Source organism: Cervus elaphus, chromosome 12 (assembly GCF_910594005.1).
Source record: "Cervus elaphus chromosome 12, mCerEla1.1, whole genome shotgun sequence".
NCBI classification, from domain to species: Eukaryota; Metazoa; Chordata; class Mammalia; order Artiodactyla; family Cervidae; genus Cervus; species Cervus elaphus.
The window spans coordinates 92,101,384-92,122,516 of NC_057826.1; the positions used below are offsets into that span (position 1 = coordinate 92,101,384).

Sequence of the window (21,133 nt, forward strand, 5' to 3'; positions counted from 1 at the left end):
TATGCTTTTGAACTGTGGTGTTGGAGAAGACTCCTGAGAATCCCTTGCACTGCAAGGAGATCCAACCAGTCCATCCTAAAAGAAATCAGTCCTAAATATTCATTGGAAGAACTGACGCTGAAGCTGAAACTCATGTTTTGGCCACGTGATGCGAAGAACTGACTCACTAGAAAAGACTCTGAGGCTGGAAAAGATTGAAGGCAGGAGGAGAAGGAGATGACAGATGATGAGATGGTTGGATGGCATCACTGACTCAATGGACGTGAGTTTGAGCAAGCTCCGGAGGCTGGTGATGGACAGGAAAGCCTGGGGTGCTGCAGTCCATGGGGTTGCAGAGTCAGACACGACTAAGCAACTGAACTGATACCTAAACACTTCATTTTGGGGGATGCTAATGTAAATGGTGTTTAGCTGTTCATTGCTGGTACATAGGACAGCAGCTGACTTATATGTTAACCTTGTATCCTGCAAGCTTTCTCTAATTGCGTATTAGTTCCAGGATTCTTTTATTATTCTCTCAGGTTTTCTATACTGTCAATCTTGTCATCTGCAAACAAAGATAGTTTTTATCTTCCTTTTCAAACTCTATATCTTTTATTTCCTTTTCTTGTTTTATTGCATTAGCTAAAACTTCCCCTATAAAGTTGAAAAGGAGTGGTTAGAGGGAATATCTTTGCCTTGCCCCTAATCTTAATAGGAAAGTTGTAAGCTTCTCACCAAGAAGTCTGATGTTATCTGTAGGGCTTTTTGTTAATAATCTTTCTCAAGTTGAGGATGTTTCCCTATATTCCAACTTTCCTAAGAATTTTTATCATAAATAGGTGCTGGATTTTGTCAAATGCTTTTTCTGCATCTATTGATATAATCATATGATTTTTCTTATTTAGACTGTCGATGTGATGGAGCACTTTTAATTGATTTTCAAATACTGAACCAGCCTTGCAAACCTTGGATAAACCCCACTTGGTTGTGATTATATAGTTCTTTTTATACATTGTTAAACCTGATTTGCTCATATTTATTTTATAGCTGAAGAATGCTTCATTCTATGGATGACTGTTTATTCATTCATTCAGACATTTGAGCTGTTTCTACTTTCTGCTCTAATGAGTAACACTTCAGTGAACATTTATGTAAAGGTTTTTATGTGGACACAAGTTTTCAATTTTCTTGGGGATATACCTAGTGGTGGAATTGCTGGACCAAATGGTAACTCTGTATTTAATTTTTTGAGGAGCTGCCAGACTATTTTACAAAGTAGCTCCATCATTTTACAGTCCAACCAGAAATGTATGAGGGTTCCATCTCTCTACATCCTTGCAGACAATTCTTTTTGATTACGGCTATCCTAGCATGAAATGGTATCTCACGGCGGCTTTAAATTGCATTTCCCTAAAGACTGATGTTAAGCATCTTGTCCTGTTCTTATGGTTCATTTGTGTATCTTATTTGGAAAAAATGTCTATTCAGAAACTTGGCCCATTTTTAAACTAGGCTATTTACTTTTTATGTTGAGTTATGAGTTCTTTATATATTCTGAATATAAGTCACTTATTTAGTATATGATTTGCAAATATCTTCTCCCATCCCATGGGTAGTCTTTTCAGTTTCTTGGTGGTATCCCTTTGAGTCAAGAAAGGTTTAATTTTCATAATATCTGACTAATCTTTTTTTTTTTTTTTTGGCTTGTGCTTTTGGTGTTGTCTCAAAAACTCAAAGTTGCAAAGATTTACTTCTGTTTTCTTCTACGAGATTTATAGTTGTGGTCTACACATTTTAATTATCATAATAAACCATTTTAAGATAATTTTTGTATGGTGTGAGGTAGGGATCTAAATTCATTTTTATGCATGTGAACATCCAGCTGTCTCAGCATCATTTGTTGAAAGACTGCTTTTTTTCACCCCGCTAAATTGTCTTGATCAAATGGTTATTAGGTTGAACTAGGCTTGCATTCCTGGGATAAATCCCACTTGGTGGTATATAAGCCTTTTCATATGTTGCTGAACTCAGTTTGAGTTTGTTGAGAATTTTTGTATTTGTATTCATAAAGGATATTGGTCCATGGTTTTCTTGAGGTATCTTTGTCTGGTTCTGGTATCAGAGTAATACTGGTCTCAAAAGAAAGAGTTAGGAAGTGTTCCCTCCTCTTACATTTTTTTGAAAGAGTAGGAAGTTTTTTTGAGTACTAACTCAATCTTTTTTTACTTGTATTACATCTATTTAGTTTTTAAAATTTCTTCTTGAGTCAGGTTTAGTAGTTTGTATCTTTCTAGGAGACAGTACATTTTATCTAGGTTAATCAATCCATTGGCATATAATCATTTATAACACTCCGTCAACATCCTTTTTATTTTGGTAAGGCTGGCAGTGATATCCCCTCTGAATGAAGCAACTTTTAAATGCTCTGAGATTAACAATCATAGAATCTTGAAATTACTAAAACTAAAATTGAAGATAAATCTACTGGACTCTAACAATTCTGAATTTTAAGAAATTTTGAGTTACAGGACATATAAGCTAAATATCCTACCAGTTCTCACCTCTGGAAAGAAAAAATAGAGGCAAAAATACAGAACCCAACACATTTCTAGTTAAAATACACCAAAGTCAGTTCAACTGAAATAAACAAGAAACAGTTCCTGGCTAAATTTTCACATTCTAAGTACACCATTCAATAGAAATTCAATATTCTAAAGCAACTGCACTCACAGGAACACATACATGCATGCACTGTAATACATCCAATATGAGAAATCCCTAATGCATTAACAGTGTAAGAGAATCAGGCAATAAACTCTCTCAAATAAATAACTTTTTGAACAGAGACTAACAGTCCATTTATGTTTTGAGTTTAGGGCCATCGGAATTCTGTATACCATGCTTTCTGAAATCACAGCACACATATTACTAGCCACGTAATTTTTACATACTCCATAACCAAAAACCAGCTTCCCAGAAAGTCGTAAGAAGTGTTCAGGTATTAATAAAAGATTCATAAATACATATTACACCTAAATCTCTACTTGCAAGATAAGTTTAGGAAAACCATCTTAAAGGAAAAAACTGTGTATTTTACCACCCATTCTTTCAATGAAACTGTTCCTAAGGAAGCTTTCTTCAAAGAACTTGGGCTAATTGTTATGCTGACTTTTTGAAATTAAAATTTAAGTACACAATTTTGAAAACACTAAAGATGACAAGCTTCCAAGCTACCTTGATACCACTTTGATACATTGAGAAGAAAACTGTGCTTGCTATCACCATACACCTGACTGGCACTATGGTTCAAAGAACACTTACAACCTTCTTAGTTGATTTTTAGAGGGGAAAAAAATCCATGAAGTAAGTAGGGCAGGTAGTGGTAACATTTTATCATCTCATTAGAGAGGAGACAAAACTGAACTTCCCACAGGGTTGACCTGTCCAAGGTCACAGAGTTCAGAAATGGTGAAGCTGAGACCAGAAAATCCAGTCTTCTGACTCCCAGTCAGATACCTTTTCCTTTGTGCGACCCTGCTCCCCATTCTAGAAACCTGGAGGCAAAAACTTAGAATGCAAAGTGTGTATCAGGAGGAAGTTTCCACTAACTCTTCTGCCGCTTTTTCATTGAAAGTATGCTTATTTTGAATGTCTGTGAATCCCTGTCCTTATCTAACTGTAGCCACAATTTGGCTAAAAGCATGTTTTTAATAATCTTAGACATACAGTGAGTCTTCAGTGACTTGCAACCTGTCAACTTCCAGACATGTTAAATAACCTTTGAAACTTAGCCTTTAGAGCTTAGAGCTAAAAGGCACTGTGAAAACATTAAACAATCCTGGAAAACCCCCTTTTAAGCAATTTTGAGGCCAAATTAGTGCATGTGTCACTGGATGTTCTTCTACAAAGCACTGATGAAAATCCTCATTCTTTGAGCTCTGTAGGTAGCTATTTATAAGTGATCAGAGATAATTAACACCAACGACCATTAACTCCATGTTTATTTTCTACAGAGATAAGAGAGCTGGAACATATCTGTCCATGGAACAATACTGTTGCTTGATCACAGTGCAAAGCATTAAATCAGAATCTACCTCAAGGCATATGGGCGTTGCAGTATGCACCCAACAAAGGACAAAGTTCTGATTCCCCTGATACAGAGGCCTAAGTGTAAATACTTTCTTTATCTTCACTTTCTCCTTGGAGAAGCCAACATTTCCTTGTAATCTATAAAGTCTAAAAGAGTCAGTGAGATTTTCAAAGACAACATACCTTCAGGGATCACACCCATGAGTGAAAAAGGAGACTGCTGTCATAAACCTGCTCTTGAGCTTAGTGAACAATGGACTTCAATCCGACATGCTATGGGCATGTAGGAATATATAATTACACATTAATTAATAATAATAGTGATAATTATAATCATTGGGGGTAGGGTTGGGAAAAAGATCTGAGGACACTCTGGGGAAAAGGAAGTTGGTTTAAGTCTCTGCAGCTCCCCCAACATCCATGCCAGAGAGATGAGAAATTTTGCAATAATCTGTAATTTTCCAAGAGATTTCCTGGGAGGCTCTGAGGAAGAAAAAGAACACCTGCCTCCCTAGTGCCCTGACGTTGGCTGCGGGAGCAACTTTTTCTCAGTTCTTCTACTGACAACACACAGGTTGATTCTTCTCCCATTACCTTAGTACTAACAAGGCTGCAAATGAGTTATTAAAAATATAGTACCCAAAGCTCATCTCTAAGAGAAGGGGCACAAATAGACTAAGTCTGACTCTTACCTTTTGGCTTCCTCCAGGTGACACAAATATTCATAAGCGATATTCTGCCGCCTCCTCTCATCCATCTCCTCTGCAGAGAGTCTTTCATCATCCACAATAGCTAGAAAGAGAGGATAACATCACATCACTTGGAAGAACAGTGTTCAAATCAGGAGACAACCAACTAGAAAAAACTCAAACGCAGCTCAACACTGAACACTGAGAGATGGGAGTATTGAAACATCAATCACAGAAAGAGAACTGCCTTTGGATTTTACAGTGTTATATTATTTCTAGCAAAAGCTGCAATACTGAAGTATCAGTTCAGCTGCTCAGTCATGTCCGACTCATTGCGACTCCATGGACTGCAGCACGCCAGGCTTCCCTGTCCATCACCAACTCCTGGAGCTCACTCAAATTCATGTGCATCGAGTTGGTGATGCCATTCAACCATCTCATCCTCTGCCATTCCCTTCTCCTCCTGCCTTCTGAAGTATACATGGACATTAAATAACAGAAAGAGAATAGCAATCAGACTTCACAGATGGGATGTCACAGGATTTAGACAGCCTCAAATCAATGAGAGGATGGTCTATCAGCATTAACTTTCCTCAACAAGCTTGGAGAACTGGTCCAGTAGCTCAGAGAATCAGACTGTCCTGGAAATTCTGGGGTGGAACAAAGAATCTACAAGGACCTGTGTTTTCCCAATCCTATTTTACAGATGACAAAGTCACTAAAATTCCTCCCTTGCTTATCTCTCGGCCTTTACGAGGCTAACTTTCATGGTCAACAGGTATCCAAAAGAAAAATGCAATGGAGACCGCCAGGGACCAGTCTTCAGGCCCACACCCTTTATTCCAACACGAGCCTAGTTTACTAACTGTCACACTTCAGCCCTGCTCTTCTGTAGAGGACTCAGCCTCCCCGCTTCCTGACTGCACTTCCTCCGCCTGTGGCCTCAAAAGTACCCAGCAGCCGCCAACAGTCACATCAGCTGAGTCTTGGCTGCCTATTTACAGGACAACACTCCTCTCTCATAAAAAGAACCCCTTCCCCCTCTTCGGTGCTGAGCGTCCATTCTGATGGTTGTAAAATGAATTAGGTTTCTCGTTGGTTAGATTTCTCATCTAATGAAGACAATGTGTGTAAGCAGCAGGACCGTCAGAGTTTGCTCTTTTGCTCCCCAGTCGCCAGCTCCAATCAGCCATTTATTAAGTGGGACCCCTGGGCTTCCCTTGTGATTCAGACGGTAAAGAATCCTCCTGCAATGCGGGAGACCTGGGTTCGATCCCTGGGTTAGGAAGATCCTCTGGAGAAGGGACAGGCTATCCACTCCAGTATTCTAGCCTGGAGAATTCCATGGACTGTATACTCCATGGGGTTGCAAAGAGTTGGACACAACTGAGTGACTTTCACTTCACTTCACTCCCAAGCAGAAGAGAGGATATGAAGGTCACTCATCCTTTCCCCAAGAAAGGCCAAGCACACACCCTACGAATGAGGAACCTGAAACATCAGTCTGGCAGGTAAAAGGAATTAAGAGCAAGCTTTGAACTCTTATTGGGCAGGTATAATGCCCAACACTCAAGATCTAAAAATAATAACCAAATCCTCAAAGAAGTCAAAAGAAAGGGGAGATTATGTCCTCATCAATATATAGATAGGTTATGTATAAACATATATAAGACAGAATACCATAAGCATGGGAATATGTACTAGATGCTTACTTATTGAGCACTTCATTTCCTTCAAGGCTTTGGCAGAATTTAGTATGCACTGTCTCATTTAAGTCTCAGGCCTCCCTCTGAGGCAGGTAAGTAATCTACTGCACTTTACCTTTGAGCAAACAGTCTGAGAGGCCATTTGCCCAAATGAAGAGCAGAGACATTAGAGCTAGAAATTTTAGTCTGGGAGGGAAAAAAGCAAGTACAGAACTTCAGGAAATGTCTTTGTTTACGGGTGAGGAAGGAAAGGAAACAGCAGAAGAGGCAACTAAAGAGCCTCTTGATGAGGGTAAAAGAATAGAGTGAAAAAGCTGGCTTAAAACTCAGCAATCTCCAAACTAAGAGCTTGGCATCCAGTCCCAACACTTCATGGCAAATAGAAAAGGAAAAAGTGGAAGCAGTGTAGATTTTATTTTCTGGGGCTCCAAAATCACTGATGACGGTGACTGCAGGCATGAAATTAAAAGACACTTGCTCTTTGGAACGAAAGCTATGATGAACCAAAGGTCTGTATAGTCATAACTATGGTTTTTCCAGTAGTCAGGTACAAATGTCAGAGTTGGACCATAAAGAAGGCTGAGCACCCAAGAAATGAAGCTTTCGAACTGTGGTGTTGGAGAAGACTCTTGGGAGTCCCTTGAGCATTGAGGAGATCAAACCAACCAATCCTAAAGGAAATCAACCCTGAATACTCATTGGAAGGACTGATACTGAAGCTCCAATACTTTGGCAACCTGATGTGAAGAGACGACACACTGGAAAAGCCCCCGATGCTGGGAAAGATTGAAGGCAAAAGGAGAAGGGGACGGCAGAGGATGAGATGGCTGGATGGCATCACCGACTCAATGCACATGAGTTTGAATAAACTTCGGGGGACAGTGAAGAACAGGGAAGCCTGGGGTGCTGCAGTCCATGGGGTTGCAAAGAGTCAAGACATGACTTAGCGACTGAACAACAACGACGTCCCTCCCTCACCCATTCTCCTGTTATCAGAAGCCCCTTCCTAACACACAGTCCTACTGATGCTATTCTTTTTCTCCAAACCTTCGATGGATCTTCATTTCCTACAGAACAAAGCTCTGGAAGAGAACATGTTTCTTCTCCTCCCCTACATTAACGACTACCTTCTAGCGAACCTTCACAAAGTGGGCTAACCACCATCCTGTAATGAATATACTTTGAAATTATGATTTCCTCATTAGGGGTCACCTTAGAGGATACCTCGTATGCCCGCATAGTATCACCTAGTCCTCTCTCTTCACTGTTCCTAAGAGTTAATTCCCAGGACACCCCATGACTACTAGTTTCTTATTTTAATTTCAGTCTAAAGAATGCCTCCCACTTCTGACAGGATATTTTCATGTTCTGGTACCTTCACACATGTTAAAAGCTTGAAAGCAATAGAAAACTCCTAGTCAGAGTCCACCTGCTCATTTTACCCTCCTCAGGGGGTAAAGGTGAGGTCACTGTCAAAAGGAGGCACTCTGCCACCTTCCTTCTTGGCTGCTCCTTCCTTCCAGCCTCAGCCAGCCCACCCAGGAGGAGGTGAGAAGCACCAGCACGACTGTGCTCAGACCTCTGCCCCCCAACTGCCCCCATAAGCCAGGCAAGATCCCACCAGCCCAGAGCCACAGGGGGGCTCTCAAACTCTGAGGTCACTGCCCAAAGAGAAGATGTGACCTAACATTTGACTTAAAAGCTTTACCTTGCTACTACAATGTACTGGCCAGAGCTGATGGAATTCCACCATCTTTAAGGTTTAACTCCAGGACCACTTCCTTCCCAAAGTCTCCCCTGATCGATTCTATTCACAACGTCTTCTCTTCTGGTACCGAAATTGAGCAGGACCCTGTGGGGCCCTCCCAGGGACAAATCCTTTACATGTGCCTCATTTCTTGTTTGCGGGGAAAAGGTTCCAGCCTCCTAGACCTTCCTTCCCTGAGTACCAAAGGACAGATTCCAACAGTCACTAATCAGGGAAGGGAGGAGAAGCAGAAAAAAAAAAGGAGCAGCTGAGAAACAATAATGCATCTATGGGGCAGGATCCTGGTTTCTCTTCAAGAAATATGCTTAACAATGTATTTGAGTTCTTCTGCAGAACTAAGAGGAGGATGATAACTCCAGGCAGAGAACAAGATTCCTGAAGCACTGTCCTAGTAGCTCATCAACAACCAATCAGAAGAAAGCCATATACCCCTCAGCCCTCACCCCAAATTCTGTCCATAAAAACTGCTCCCTGAAAACCATGAAACAGTGTCAGGGTTCTGAGCATGAGCCGCCCGCGCTCCTTGCGTGGCCCTTCCTCTGCTCCGAACGCTCAGGGTTTGGTGTGTCTGGCCTCCCTGTGTGTCTCCCCGCGTGCACACGAACCCGTATTCCGTACCAGCACCTCCTCTACTGCTTTGTTTAACAGTAAATTCCAGAAGACAGACGTGTGTCCTCGAGGTGTCAGCACGCCTCCCTGCAGAGGCTGCACACTCCATACAAGTATCTGATGAACAAATCATCTTTTCAGGAAAGATTAATAAACGGACTTTAAAATATCTACCTGGGGTACTCTTTTTTTTTTTTTTTTCTTTTTCAATCCATGTGTCCAGGGCATGAACCAGGCATGGGCACAGAGCAAAAGCCAAGCTGGGATAAACAAGGAGTTGTTTTGTCCCTCACTGATATGAGACAGCCACCACCAACCAGGTGCCACTCTACCCAGGTCAGGGACACTGGGGTACTCTTATTTGCCCATTTATGTTGAATAAAGGATGTGGTCACTGATGAAGGAAATACAGCACCGTTCTATAGACTTCACTCAACTCACATTCAACTCATAGATTCTATGGGCCAAGCAAGAGTCAGAGCACCAGAGACAGGGCAGTGAACAAAGCAAAAAATGCACATCCTCATGGGACTTTTTACACATTCCTTCCTTCCCTCCTAACCTGGCCCACTGGCCCATGTCCCTGGCCACTCCCCTCCCAACCACACACACTTCACCTTCACCTTCCTTCCTTTATGACCTATGGTGTCAAAGTGAACACCAAGGTTACGAGTGTGAGAAAGTCTTGATTACAACAAAAGCAGATCTCTCTGGGCCACAGAGGTTGCTTGCGAATATTTCTGCATTACTCAACATTTACTAACTAGCCACTTCTGATAAGAGACACAGGAATGGATACTAACCCTGCCATTTAAAGAGCCCTCACACAGCTGATAAGATACACTTAAGCATGATACTACTGCCTATAAAGCACTTTTCCATATTACTCTGTGGTTTTCATCATCTCCCTGAAAGATAGGCGTTATCTCTTTCTTACAATTGCGAACAGGGTCAAGCCAGGGGAAGGGACTGCCATGGTTACTGCTGGGTCAGCGGCGGAGCCAGGGCTGCAGCTGAGGGCCCTCAGTACCTTGGCCCTGCTCTCTACTCAGGGCCACGCTGCTGCGGCTGAAGTTGAAAGAGCCTTGTCACCGTCAAGCCCAAGGGAAGATCACTAAAATGCCTTCAAACCGCATTTAAATTGATTAACTGAGAATTCCTCTGAAGTTCATCTTTACTTGCTGCCTTGAACGCTAAGAAACACAGGATATAGTGAAAAAATACTTCCTGAAGTATTAGCAACTCACAAAACACTTCCTGTAATGTTAGCCAACATTGGCTAAAAGATGGTAAAGCAAGCACATTATGGAAATCACAGTTCAGTTCAGTTGAGTTTCAGCTTCAACATCAGTCCTTCCAATGAACACTCAGGACTGATCTCCTTTAGGATGGACTGGTTGGATCTCCTTGCAGTCCAAAGGACTCTCAAGAGTCTTCTCCAACATCACAGTTCAAAAGCATCAATTCTTTGGTGCTCAGCTTTCTTTATAGTCCAACTCTCACTTCCATACATGACTACTGGAAAAACCATAGCCTTGACTAGACGGGCCTTTGTTGACAAAGTAAAGTCTCTGCTTTTTAATATGCTGTCTAGGTTGGTTATAACTTTCCTTCCAAGGAGTAAGCATCTTTTAATTTCATAGCTGCAATCACCATCTACAGTGATTTTGGGGCCCAGAAAAATAAAGTCTCCCACTGTTTCCATTGTTTCCCCATCTATTTGCCATGAAGTGATGGGACCAGATGCCATGATCTTCATTTTCTGAATGTTGAGCTTTAAGCCAACTTTTTCACTCTCCTCTTTCACTTTCATCAAGAGGCTCTTTAGTTCCTCTTCACTTTCTGCCATTAGGGTGGTGTCATCTGCATATCTGGGGTTATTGATATTTCTCCTGGCAATCTTGATTCCAGCTTGTGCTTCCTCCAGTCCAGCATTTCGCATAATGTACTCTGCATATAAGTTAAATAAGCAGGGTGACGATATACAGCCTTGATGTACTCCTTTTCCTATTTGGATCCAGTCTGTTGTTCCATGTCCAGTTCTAACTGTTGCTTCCTGACCTGCATACAGGTTTCTCAAGAGGCAGGTCAGATGTTCTGGTATTCCCATCTCTTTCAGAATTTTCCACAGTTTATTGTGATCCACACAGTCAGAGGCTTTGGCACAGTCAATAAAGTAGAAATAGAAGTTTTTCTGGAACTCTCTTGCTTTTTCGATGATCCAGCAGATGTTGGCAATTTGATCTCTGGTTCCTCTGCCTTTTCTAAACATTATAGGGTTTACTCAGAGGTTTAAGGAGCAGAATGAGTTGGTAGAAAAGCTTTTGAAATAGAACTATGAAGTTAGAAACAGAAGGAGCCCTACAGTTTACTTTTCAAAGAACACCCACAAAGTCCACAGTGAGAACAGACCAAGGCTGTCTTGACTCATGAAGGAGTTGGCATGGTCACTTGTTCACTTCAGCTACTCGACTTGCCCCTTCACACCGGAGACCAAGGCCACCACCTCCTTTGCATTAAAATGTATTCATTTGTTCAACAAATATTAGAGGGGTTGCGCTGTGCCAGTCTGTTCGAGGGACTGGACGTAAGTGGCAAGTATAACACACAAAGTCCCTCATGAAGCTTTCAGTAGAGTTAGACAACTGAAAGTGAAAGTGTTAGTGCTCAGTCATGTCCAACTCTTTTTTGACTCCATTCACTGTAGCCCACCAGGCTCCCCAGTCCATGGAATTCTCCAGGCAAGAATAATACTGGAGTGGGTAGCCTTTCCCTTCTCCAGGGGATCTTCCCAACCCAGGGATCAGACCCGGGTCTCCTGCATTGCAGGCAGATTCTTTCCCGACTGCTGGCATAACTACAGAATGCTTAGAGAAGAGGGGATATACTGGAGGGAGCATTAGCAAGAGTCACAAAACCAGAGATGGGAACCTCCGTGTTACAAAATGGTATTATCTAAGGAAAAACAGATTGAGAATATGATATGAATCATCAGTTCATAGAAACATGCCACAGTTTAGTATTTTATGGACACACTGTTATTTTGCGTGACTCAATATTTCTGTAAGGAACCCTGAATATCCTCAGATATACCCTTCAATTCAAATATGTACTGAACCATCTCGTAAGAGTTAAGACTGCCTTCACCTGGGTGATACACCCAAAGCCTTGACATGGGAGATTCACCTAAACGGGTAAATCCTCACTCTCAGAACTTAGAGAATGGCTACCAGAAATGTATACCCCAAGGAAGAGAACTGATTTGAAACCCTAAAACTGGGAAAAGGTACAGGAGTGGGATGCCAAAAATGAGAGAACCCCAAGACTGAGACTTCTAGTAAGCTGATACTCAGTAAACCGACCCGTGATATATTCTGGCTTCCTACCAGCTTCCTGAAGCATTTCACAGCTACTTAATCTGAAGTTTTAAAGGACCACATGATCAAGCTTCCCTAAACTGAAGTTTCTTTTGAAAAACAGGCAAACCTGGGGTTGAAGTTGTTAGCAACCTGAAACATATTCCCAGGCACTCTAAAGAATGTGAAACAACAACAGAGACTGCCATCCTACCTGTTACAGACACTGAAAGTTTCACCAAGCCATGAAAATTATGAGACCCTGAGTGCGCAGGCTCATAGTTCATCGATCTCCACATCTCTACCAAGTGCCAGGTAAATAGTAGGTGCTCAAGAAAGTCTGCTGACTGGTGTGCACTCAGCCTTGTGCTAACCCTCTCCAGTATTCTTGCCTGGAGAACCCAAGGACAGAGCAGCCTGGCAGGCTACAGACCACAGGGTTGCAAAGAGTTGGACACAACTCAGCACACATGTATGCAGTTCTCTGCTTGACAAACAGAGATGCTACATCCTTCACAAGCTGAGTCCTACTAAGTCCAAGCCCTGATGTTAATACAGCCATTCTGTTCAGATCCCAAGGGCGGGGGGGGTGGGGGCAGGGGGGGATGAATTTGAAGCCTATCCTGGAACTTCTCATGCATCAACCATTTCTAAGGACTCTCCAGAGTTATAAATACACACACAACTTCAGAGGATATTCAAGATACATGTGGCAGTAAGGGGCTGTGGTCAGCCCCTTTTTTTTCCAGAAAGCCCTAAATATTCAAGTTCAGCATTACAAGGAGAATTTCCTAGTGGAAAGAAGGGTAACCAACAAACTATAGTTTCCTTACAAGTGTTAGGGTCTCTGATGAGCTACCCATTTGCTTTTTCTAGTAAGGTTTGTTGTGGAGTTGCTGAGTCATGTTCGACTCTCTTTTGACCCCCATGGACTGTAGCCCACCAGGCTCCTCTGTCCATGGGATTCTCCAGGCAAGAATACTGGAGTGGGTTGCCATTTCCTTCTCCAAGGGATCTTCCCGACCCAGGGATCGAACCCAGGTCTCCTACATTGGCACTGATCCAAAAGGGAAGCCCTCTAGTGAGGTTACTGAGGCTCAGAGAGTTAGATAGCTTCTTCATAATTTCTTAGAAAACTGAGAGACATTTCAGGCTTTCTGAAATGTTTATCCCTTTCTGCAAACACAGTTTAAGTATATATAGCTTTAAGATCAACATATGAAAAAGTTATTTGATCCCACTTTGATGCAAAAGGTGTCAAACTTTCCCCCTCAAGAATGTGATCATACTTGAGTACTAAGATGCCAACCTGTTTCTAACAAGCCCTAGATCTCAAAACCCAGTACAACTTTTCAGAACAGGACCTCATTTCTACATCTCACACATGGGAAGAAAATTAATTTTGGTTCACTGTGCAAATTTGAACAAGAATGTCTTTTTTCTATTTTAAAAAACATGGAAACTCAAAGCAGACCATGAAGATGTTAAGATCCATACACAGAGGTGGCCAACCTGAAGTCTGGGATAGTGGGGCAGGGGCGGGTCTGTCTCAGACTTTGCTCAATTTGGGAAAAAAATTAAAAGCAGTGATTCTTAGATTTGGTATTCTGTATTCAATCATAATGGCAAAAAACCATTTGGGGACAAAACCACCTCTTTAGCTACCAAGTAGGCACAGGGAAAGTTCCATTTGCTCTCTACCTGCTCCTACACAGATCTCAGTAAGGAAGAATGGAGTGTCAAGTTTCCAAAGCCAATAAAAGACTTTTTAACCCTGACTGTTAAAATTATAGAAGGAATTATAAAAATCTTTAGTCTAGATGAGTTTCTGGTATTTTTAAAGGAGAGGAATTCAACTTATCTCACTTTGATATGAATTTTTTATGCTTAAGATGGTCAGTGCAAAAACACTCCAATTTACAACTAGTCCTAAAATGGTTCTCTCTACTTTCTATAGAAAATGAATATTTTAAGGACACAGATATATACTTACACTTTGATACTTCATGGGAATGATATCTTACAACTGTTAAACAGAGTTAACAGGTTATGTAATGATGGTTCCTAGGCTGTTCTCAAGGAGAAATAAGTCTCTGGTAACCCTCTGTCCTTGTCCTCTCAAACTATTCCAAATGACCTAGAATATCAGAGAATATGGCCACAAAGCTAGGAGTCTTAGAAGACAATAGAATAGGGAAGCTTGGCCTCATTTCTCCTTGACTACTAGCAGAAAAGAAAAAATAAATCACAAACAGTCGAAAGGTAAATACAAGAAAACAAAACAGCCTCTTGGTTGAGTTTTTTGTTTCAGGTGCATATACTATATTTCTCTCATTCATGGGAGTGCTTTGTGATACATGCATGAAAGTAGCAGATGGAAGGGATTAACACATAACGATCACTTACCACATGCCAGATACTTTACATATATTATCGCTTATCCCCCTTTAAGACAGGAATTTGAATCTCCACTTTTCTGATGGGAAAGAAACGCAGAGAGGTTGGGTCATTCCGGCTTAGGTAATTCTAAGATCATAAGGACAGTTCAGTGGCAGAGCTGGGATCTGAAACAACCCTGACGCCAAACTTCTGGAATCTTTGGATTCCAGTTCTACTCTACCTAAGTACCACTGACTCCCTGTATGTAAATGTTTGATAACTGGCCCAGTAGCCATTAGACTGTTATGGGGGTGCTATTAATGGTTATTACTGATATCTCATTAATCAGCAGATAGATTTACATGACTTTTATTTTATGCAGAGTACATCATGCAAAATGCTGGGCTGGAAGACTCACAAGCTGGAATCATGATTGCTGGGAGAAATATCAACAACTTCAAATATGCAGATGATACCACTCTAATGGCAGAAAGCTAAGAGGAACTAAAGAGCCTCTTGATAAGGGTGAAAGAGGAGAGTGAAAAAGACAGTTTAAAACTCAACATTCAAAAAACTAAAATCATGGCATCTGGTCCCATTATTTCATGGCAAATAGATGGGGGAAAAGTGAAAACAGTGATAGATTTTATTTTGGGGGGCTCCAAAATCACTGTGGATGGTGACTGAAGCCACGGAAGTAAAAGACGCTTGCTTCTTGGAAGGAAAGCTATGACAAACCTAGACAGTGTATTAAAAAGAACCAACACTTTGCTGAAAAAGGTCTGTCTAGTCAAGGCTATGGTTTTTCCAGCAGTCATGTACAAATGTGAGAGTTGGACCAGAAAGAAGGCTGAGTGCCAAAGAATTGATGCTTTTGAACTGTGGTGCTGGAGAAGACTCTTGAGAGTTCCTTGGACTTCAAGGAGATCAAACCAGTTCATCCTAAAGGAAATCAGTCCTGAATATTCACTGGAAGGACTGATGCTAAAGCTGAAGATCCAATACCTTTGGCCGCTTGATGTGAAGCGCCAACTAATTGGAAAAGATCCTGATGCTGGGAAAGACTGAGGGCAAGAGCAGAAGGGGGCAGCAGAGGATGAGATCATTGGATGGCATCACTGATTCAATGGACTTGAGTCTGAGCAAACTGTGGGAGCTAGTGAAGGACAGGGAGGCCTGGGGTGCTGCAGTTCATGGGACTGCAGAGTCAGACATGACTTAGGGACTGAACAACAAAAAACACAATTTTCCCTGCTGGAAACCATATAAATTAATGCTATTATCTTGAGAAAGTACAGACAGTAAAATTACAGACTTATTTCTCAGAGATGCAGAAACCTCAAATATAGTCCAGCAAAGGAAAAAATATTAAGATAGTATTCAGTATTGCCAAATTAGACTACATTAGGAATGCAAGAGTTGTAACAAGACCAAAATGAAAACCAACAAAAAACTAAATGACACCACTGTCACGTCATAAGCAAAATAATACGGTCAATAAAGGCTGAGAACACACTTGAGAAAATTTACCATGTTTTCTCTGAGGCACCCATCTCCACTTTACTCCTCTTTCCTCACAAAAGGTGAATTTCTAGCAAACCTGTCAATCTTGCCTGACTTTTATGAGATTTTAAAAACTTTTTTTATTTTATTGAAGTATAGGCAATTTACAGGGCTTCCCTGGTGGCTCAGAAGTAAAGAATCTGCCTGCCCATGCAGGAGACACAGGTTGGATCCCTGGGTTGGGAAGATCCCCTGGAGTAGAAAATGGCAATCCACTCCAGTATTCTTGCCTGGAAAATTCCATGCACGGAGAAGCCTGGTGGGCTATAGTCCACGGGGTCACAAAGAGTCAGATATGACTTAGTGACTAAACAGTAACATGAAGTTAATTTACAATATCGTGTTAGTTTTAGGTGTTATAGCACAGTGATTCACTTATACAGATACAGACTCTTTTTCATATTCTTTCCCCTTATCAGTTCAGTTCAGTTACTCAGTCGTGTCCGACTCTTTGCGACCCCATGGACCACAGCACGCCAGGCCTCCCTGTCCATCACCAACTCCCGGAGTTTACCCAAACTCAACTCGGTTGAGTCGGTGATACCATCCAACCATCTCATCCTCTGTTGTCCCTTTCTCCTCCTGTCTTCAATCTTTCCCAGCATCAGGGTCTTTTCAAATGAGTCAGCTCTTTCCCCTTATAGGTTATTATAAAATATTGACTATAATTCCCTGTACTATACAGTAGGTCCCTGTCGGTTATCTATTTTAAATATAGCAATATGTTAATATGTTAATCCCAACCTCCTAATCTATCCCTCCTCAAAGATACTTGATGTTTTAAAAGGGGTGTGGCTGAGAGGAAAGAGCAGTCCTTTGGGTGCCTGGAACACTGTCATACTCAAGTTTCCTCATATGTAAAATGGGAATAATGCCACTTAACCCCATGAAGCTGTTGTATGAGTATTTTTTAGAAACATTTTATCATCATGTATATTTCAAACTATTTAATAGCTAAATTCTTGTGTAATCAATTACTAAATGAGTCTGTTGTTGTTGTTCAGTTGCTAAGTCGTGTCTGACTCTTTGCAACCCCATGGACTGCAGCATGCCAGGTTCCTCCGTCCTTCACTGTCTTCTGGAGATTGTTCAAATTCATGTCCATTGAGCTGGTGTTGCTATATAAGACAGGAAACTTATAAACATAAGTATAGTAAAGACAACAGATAACCAGATAGTTTTCCCAAGGATAATTGATTATATTCAATTTTCCCCTCACTTAGTCTCCCATGTAACTTGCAAACTGAACGTATTTGAAGCTATATAAATTTTTAAAAGCAAAATTTTAATTTCACACACATATACACTTACTGTATACATATATACATGTGTGCATATACTGGTATAATAATTATATAACATTTTGTTATTATATAAACTCTAATAGGGGAAAAAATCCTGAAAGGAAATATCAAATGTTAAAGCATTTGTTTCCAAAAGGAGAGCTCTGAGTTTCTTCCTTCACTTTTTGATTTTTACATTTTCCAAATACTCTACCTCACTGATGTGTATTACTTTAATTATATCAAAAATAAGAAAGGATTATATTGTCTTAATGTTCAGTTACACAAAGCTTTTTATAATATGATGAGGAATAAGCCTTCATGCCAGTTCCATTGAGAAAGATCACTTTCATGCACCTAGTTGACCCATTTGAGCTTCAAGAAAGGGATCACAGGGATTAAAATTTATGACGAATACTTAGTCAGCTTTATGGTGTGAAACACACACACACAGAAGTTCAAAGACAGCAGAGGGGAAGATGGTTCCTGGCACCACTCTGGTGGAAGGTATGCTAGGCTAGTGAGAGAGAAGATAGGGAAAGAGGTGAGTGAAAGGAGTGAACAGAAGGGGACGGAAGCTGGAGAACAGAGCGAAGGCGGTGCTGAACCGATGAGACACGAAACCGTGTAAGTCTGAGCCAGCAGACAGCCGCGGCTACGCTTTACACGGGCACAACGTGGCGACAGAACGAACAGGATGAAGGAGAGCCTGGCGCGGGGGAAGGGCAAGGAAGCCAACAAAGAGCAGCCAACTCATTCTGCGACTTCAGATGGTGGAGGTGGAAACTGCATATGGCCCCGGACCAGAAAGGCACCCCTTCCCGCGCCAACTTCCACAAAGACAAGTGTGTGTAACGAGCAAGGAGAACAGCAAGGAGGCATCCCACTGTTGCGGGATATACGAGGAGCAAATGTTAAACCTAAATATATATTTGGCAGAGGAGTTTAATAAAACAGACTCAGTTAGAAGGCTAGGATGGAGAGCAGAAGGGTGCTATTAATGCAAGCATATGCTGTTTGTTAGTGAGTGTGAATTAACACATGATTCAGGACAGTCGATTTTTAAAGCATGCCAAAAATTCAGCTCTCTAGTGGATCATATTATGCAAATAGAGTATGTTGCCAACACAGTCATGGCTGCAGAATACATTTCAACTTGACTTTGGGCTAAAGCAGTTTAGGCTAGTATTAATGAACAAGAAGGTCTTAATGGCTTTTAAATGGGGTACGAAAGTCAGCATCAGCTCACACATTAAGGGCTTGGGGAATACTGGATTTGTGAGACGTCATCAAGTGCTGCAGATGACGTCAACATCAAAGAGCAGAACTCAGTCTGACACGACTGAGCGACGGCAAACCACCAGCACCACATTCACTTAGCTCAAACGTCTGTCCCAGCCCCACCAAATAGATGGACAAGTATTATTTCCTCCACTTGACTAAGTCTTAAATGGGCTAAGCTATTTGCTCAAGACCCCTGAGCTAGTAGGTTACAGAGCTGGTTTGTATTTAAAACAAATTCTTGGCTTCTATTTAGTTTTTGCTGAACTTTTGGAGGTACCCTATTATATCAGGGCAAACATATTTTTATTCTTTTAGGTCAACAATACAAGAAGCAGTAGGAGGAAATGGAATGGCCAATGTGGGAAGGAAGTTGAGTGGGCAAGAGGGGGTGAAGCCAATGTCGAGCTTTCAGGCTGAAGAGAATGTATACAAACCGTGATTTTGTAAACTACTTGGAAAGTGGATGAAATACCCTGGGAACGTCTCTCTTGTGGGAAAGAATTCACCCCACTTAGGCAACAAAGCTGAAAACATTTTGGTTTTGGCTTGTTGTGTGCTTTTTGTTCTAACACACAGAACTACTGCTCACAGAAAAGTACAAGGACCAAGATTAGAAAAGTGGATGTGCTTATAAACACCACGAAAGACACCACGGTTTTTAGAAATTACAATTCTTTAGCCCAAAACTCCGAAAACTTTATGCAGCAGCCAGGACAGTAACCACCTTAAACATAATTCATGTTCTTCTGCTTCTGACTTAAATGAGTAACTGATCTTCCCTGGCATTTCCTTTCTGCCTGGGGACTGGATCACTGTTCTACATGTGAATCCCCTTGCACCACAGGTCTAACATAGATCAGAGGAGATAGCCAAATTGTGTACCAGCACTAGATCCTTAGAGGACCTGCATACAATTTCAGAGTTAAGTCATTGTTTCCACTCGAGAGAGGAAAACCCTGCTAGCATTTGAGCAGCAGACACAACCACATTTACGAAGCCAAGTGAGCATGGAAATTTATTCTTGCAATTGGTCCACTAGGTGCAAAGTGCTGGCAGATAATTATAGAGATGCAGTCTTCAAATGCCTTCCAAGTGGCTTGTAATTAAAACCAATAAATACAACAGGAACAGAATGTGTTTCTTTTGGTAAGTGGCAAAGTCTCTATCGTTGTTAAATAGTTATAGAGCATGTCAGGAGTGCAGGGAAGACATGGGATGAGGTGTGAGAAAGAATTCTGTGCCCCTAATGGTTAGTCATCCAACAGAAAGCATGTAACATTGGAGAGAAGTTGGGAAAACCTTTGGAAAAAAAGACCAACCAATGACAGGACAAAGAAAAGAAAAGCCAAGGGGAAGAGAGTATTCAATGTTAGGATTCCTCAGAGCCAGTTTTCCAGATCAAGTCTGAAGTCAGGTGATGAAGGAGGGAAGGGAAAGCTGGCCCAGAAACACAACTAGAGAAGACAGGAAGGATATCCAGTTGCACGTGCCCTTTCAAGAGGCACCATCGTGCTTTATCTCTGGTGTCATTCCTCAGCCCTTCGAGTCTCCACTCCTCCCCAGTCCCTCACCCTTCTCAATCTGAACTTTTTAAGGAGAGGAACAGGGAGACGGTCCAGGATGTTGTATAGCTATCAGTGGTAAGACCAGATGATAGCTCATCATCAAGGAGCTGGGCAGAGTTTCATTCTATTGATAGAAGCTCTTTCAACAAAGTCCACCTGGCACATACACATAACTGTATATGTAATTCCACATATAGCTCATTGGACATCAGCTGTCAAATCTGTGACTTCAATCACTGTAATGACTGTTCATTTAAAGACTCAAGGGACTCGGTCCAATGGTTAAGCATCCACCTGCCAATACAGGGGACAGGTCCCTGGTCCAGGAACTAAGATCCCACATGCCAAGGGGCAGCTAAGCCTGGGACCACAACTACCAAGTCCATGTACCCTAGAGTCTGTGCTGTGCAACAAAGATGCAGCACAGCCATAAAAAGTAAATAAATACATAAAATTAAAAAAACAACCCTCAAACCAAGGTCCTCATTTTACCAGTTCACTGGTATTCTGAGCCAACAACAGTGCATTTTCTTGGAACATGCACAGAGTTGCATCCATGGGAAGCAGGGATGGAGTTTCAAGGGACAGCCCTAGATCTGCTCTTCAACATCCTTGCTTTGCCATTCCCTCCCCCAGGGCTCCATCCATCCACTACCATTCTGAAGGCTCCACACGTCAGAGCCTTGAGCAGCAAACATAGCTGCTTGCCCGCTGACGTGGGCTCCTACGGAATGGCCTTGGGCAGCCCCAAACTGCTCTAACCCAGCCTTCTCTCTCTCTTGATTTCCAGGAGGAAAGGCAGAGAGAAGAGGTCCAGAAAGAAAAGAAAGAAGCCCAAGAGTCTTGTGTAGTAGACGCTC

General features: G+C 41.7%; 1 protein-coding gene and 1 non-coding gene across 2 annotated transcripts in view; both read right to left on the minus strand.

The window, feature by feature from the left end:
- The window catches only part of IQGAP2 (IQ motif containing GTPase activating protein 2), a 296,931-nt gene that overhangs the window by 245,037 nt on the left and 30,761 nt on the right, over positions 1 to 21,133 (minus strand). Inside the window, exon 2 of the mRNA XM_043920016.1 lies at positions 4,764 to 4,863. Within this exon, the coding sequence (XP_043775951.1) occupies positions 4,764 to 4,863 (100 nt within the window). The remainder of the gene's footprint in view (positions 1 to 4,763; positions 4,864 to 21,133) is intronic.
- Positions 9,055 to 9,189, minus strand: LOC122706046. Its single transcript, XR_006344300.1, has one exon. It is a non-coding gene; the product is annotated as a small nucleolar RNA SNORA48 (small nucleolar RNA).